Genomic DNA, 3,293 nt, shown 5'->3' with positions numbered 1-3,293 from the left:
AAGGACCACGAAAGCAACTTCAAACCCCCGATGCTGCTCCTGTTTCTGTTCCTGTCCCGCCACCGGAAGTACATTGAATATATGTGAATACATGTACTAGTGTGTGTGTGCAGTATAGAAGGAACACTGTAAATAAATTTTAAATATTTATTTGTAATATAAACTAAAGAACGAACAGGATAATATGACCTAACTGATCAGAGAACTGGTTACTTTTTATGAACAGCTTGTGAATTTTTAGTAATATATAACAATAAGCCAACTTTTGTTTCTCAATTTTGTATAATTTGGAATATTTAATACATGATTGTTGAACGTATTATTATATATTTTTATTAGTAATCAATATTTGGAGCAATATTTGGGCTCTTTAAATATCATTGTTAAAAAAGTTGGTGAATTGTAATCGTTGGTGTTTTTTTAGGTCTAATTTAAAAAGGTTATTTAAGAGATTTCTTACCGTAATACTATTATTATTGTATTTGTTGTATAGTTCTTTAGACCACACTTAATGTAATAATTTAAATTTCCACTTGCACTTAGATTTATTTCTAAACCCATATTTTCTAGCAGTGCACCTCGGTCCCATTCCCTTTCTCTCAAAATCCGCGCTTTTCATGCGCAAATTGTGCATTTATGTCGACAATGGAGAGCCAACAAAGGCAACGGAATGGGATACGAAGTACTCGTTATATGCGATTGGGATATGGGATATGGGATATATGTTTATATATATATATATATATTTATATATATATATATGTATAGAATATAGGGATACGCGGTGTACTTAGGCTCGGGATGCAGTCCTCATTGTGATGCCAACTTTTACTTTTGTTCGTTGTGCCAACTAACTCAAGTCCCAGAGGCTCTAGGAAAATGCAGCAATTTATTTTTTAAATAAAACTATGACCTAAGGGTGTTGTTTTTATCAAAAAATAAGTTTCTAAAACTACATTAAAGCATTCTGTGACAAAACATAGTTAACGTTGAATTCTTTTTCAATCAAAAGTTCTCAGTGTGAGTTCTCTGTCTGGTTGAGTTTCTGTACAATTCATTTGCCATTCTAAGTTTTCGTTATCCATTTGGAGAAAAATCAAAAGAATAAAAAATATAGAAAAGCGCTTATAGATATCTACATTAAAAATGTCTGATCGCAAGGCCGTAATCAAGAACGCTGACATGAGCGAGGAGATGCAGCAGGACTCCGTGGACTGTGCCACCCAGGCTCTCGAGAAGTACAACATCGAGAAGGACATTGCGGCCTACATCAAGAAGGAGTTCGACAAGAAATACAATCCCACCTGGCACTGCATTGTGGGTCGCAATTTTGGCTCATATGTGACCCACGAGACGCGCCACTTCATCTACTTTTACCTGGGCCAGGTGGCGATTTTACTGTTCAAGAGCGGTTAGAGCCTCGTCAAGATGGAGCAAGTGATGGTGAAGATGCCTTCTCTAGGAGCAACAACAGCAGCAACAAGAACAACACGTACATAGACACGGACACTGAGAGGAAGAGGTGCAGGATCAGTTGGAGTGGAGCAGGTTGCAGCATCAAACAAGAGCAATAAAAACAAGTGTTAACATCAATGCCAAGTTTATTTTTTAAATGCCAAGGAACCCGGAGGTTTATATCAAAGAAGCTACATGGTTTTTTCCAACTTTCCCACTCCAAGCTTTTCTTTCTAGCCACTCTCATGCTCCTTGGGCGATTTTTCATTCGCTTTATTGCCCTCTCGGGCTGTCACAAACAAGTGTTGGCCAGCCAAAGGCAACCACATACACGCCCACTTGCCCAGGAGGAAGTTCTTCTATAGCCAGCATGTCTCCTCTGGCCAATTTAAAATTCAATTTAATTTCAATTGATATTGGGGAAAATCTTTCAGCGAAATCCCCACCACATGCGCAGCGGGGAAGCCCCATTAAGAAAAGCAAAAGAGAGCTGAGAGAGAGAGTTTCCAGGGATTTTCCAACTGGACAAAAGGTGCGAAGAGGAAAAGCAATTACATCACAGATTTTCATCGACACAAAGTTTTCGTTGATAATTGAAATGGGGCTTCCTCTTGGTTGGTGGAAAACCCAGACAGAAGGAGCCATAAATTATGCACAGGACATGAAGGACAGCCAGTAAAAGTAACCACCAACACGGAGAGTGAACTCTCACCCTCACTAATTGCCTGGTTCTGGTCCTGCCAAGGACCTTCGGGCAGCAGCAGATTGCTCTCCGCTCTTCTGTTTTCCTATTTTCCTGTTTTCCTAGCAACGCCGTCCTCGTCGCCTTGGGCTCTGAAAGATTTGCCACACGTTCCGGCCATCTCATAAATAACAGCAAAATTTCATTAAGACAAATTATTGTCTATCAATATGTTGCCACAAACAAGGAGCGGCAGGAGCGGGCCAGGACATTCGTTGCTCATTTGCTCGACCTCCCTTTTTGGTATTTGTATGTTTACATAATAATATTTGCGGCTCATAATTGCATAAATTTTTAAAGCGAAACGCGTTTCGGGCTTGTGTGCAACCTGCAATCGTCATTGTTCTCTTCTAACCCCTGAATATCCCTTTTACCAACGCCCAACGGGATACCCTAACAAAGGGGAGAGTTTAAGTGATAAAAATACTTGTTTAACTTAAACTAAATAGTTTTAAAGAAATAAACTATTAATATACGTATACTAAATACTTCATACTTCCTTCATACTCTAAATTTATTTAGCTTTATTGTTATTCCAAAATGTTACGATTTTATTTGAATACTTTTATTATATGATATGAATTACATATTATATCATATACAAAATATATTCCTGTACCCTTTTCCTTAGAGTATTACATGCCTCGGCATTGATTTAGTTATTTTCTCGTTGTTTTGCTTGGGTTTTGGGGTTAAATACGTAGAAATTAAATTAAATATGCCCGCGGTTAAATGTCGTTGCACAGGTTGGCCCTTCCGCAAACACAAAAAGGGATTGGGACTATATAGGCCTAGGATTAAATCCAATTACGATGATAACCAGGGGGAGTTTTCAGTCAGGTGAATAATATTTTCCCAAGCCACGTGCTCGAAAGTGAGGCATCAAACATACAGAAATTTTTAAAATAAAAAATGCCCTTGAGGAATTTTTACAGATAACTTTCTCATGACGGAAGATCAGAAGGAAGGGGACTGCGACACTTGACTTCCCACTAATTGTTATGACCGCATAAATCCACATTTATTACTCCACCAAACCAAGGAGAAAGAGAGTCTCCAATCCAATCCAATTGTTCGGCTGTCACAGAGCTCATCG

The 3,293-nt window shown here is 38.5% G+C and overlaps 1 protein-coding gene and 1 pseudogene across 2 annotated transcripts; both read left to right on the top strand.

The window, feature by feature from the left end:
* Positions 1 to 959: 959 nt before the first annotated feature.
* LOC110176930 (dynein light chain 1, cytoplasmic pseudogene) lies at positions 960 to 1,593 on the top strand (annotated as a pseudogene). Its single transcript, XR_015271331.1, has one exon. The product of XR_015271331.1 is annotated as a dynein light chain 1, cytoplasmic pseudogene (transcript).
* On the top strand, positions 1,429 to 1,949 carry LOC147643980 (uncharacterized). The gene is given in 4 exon segments (XM_086831142.1): positions 1,429 to 1,443; positions 1,680 to 1,712; positions 1,715 to 1,759; positions 1,890 to 1,949. Coding segments are annotated over 4 exon segments (153 nt in total).
* The last annotated feature ends 1,344 nt before the right edge of the window (positions 1,950 to 3,293 follow it).

The sequence above is a fragment of the Drosophila serrata genome, unplaced genomic scaffold (genome assembly GCF_035046125.1).
Source record: "Drosophila serrata isolate PLE 108 unplaced genomic scaffold, ASM3504612v1 contig_240, whole genome shotgun sequence".
NCBI classification, from domain to species: domain Eukaryota; kingdom Metazoa; phylum Arthropoda; class Insecta; order Diptera; family Drosophilidae; genus Drosophila; species Drosophila serrata.
Note: the sequence above shows the minus strand (reverse complement) of the source record. Positions and strands in the feature narration are given on the sequence as shown.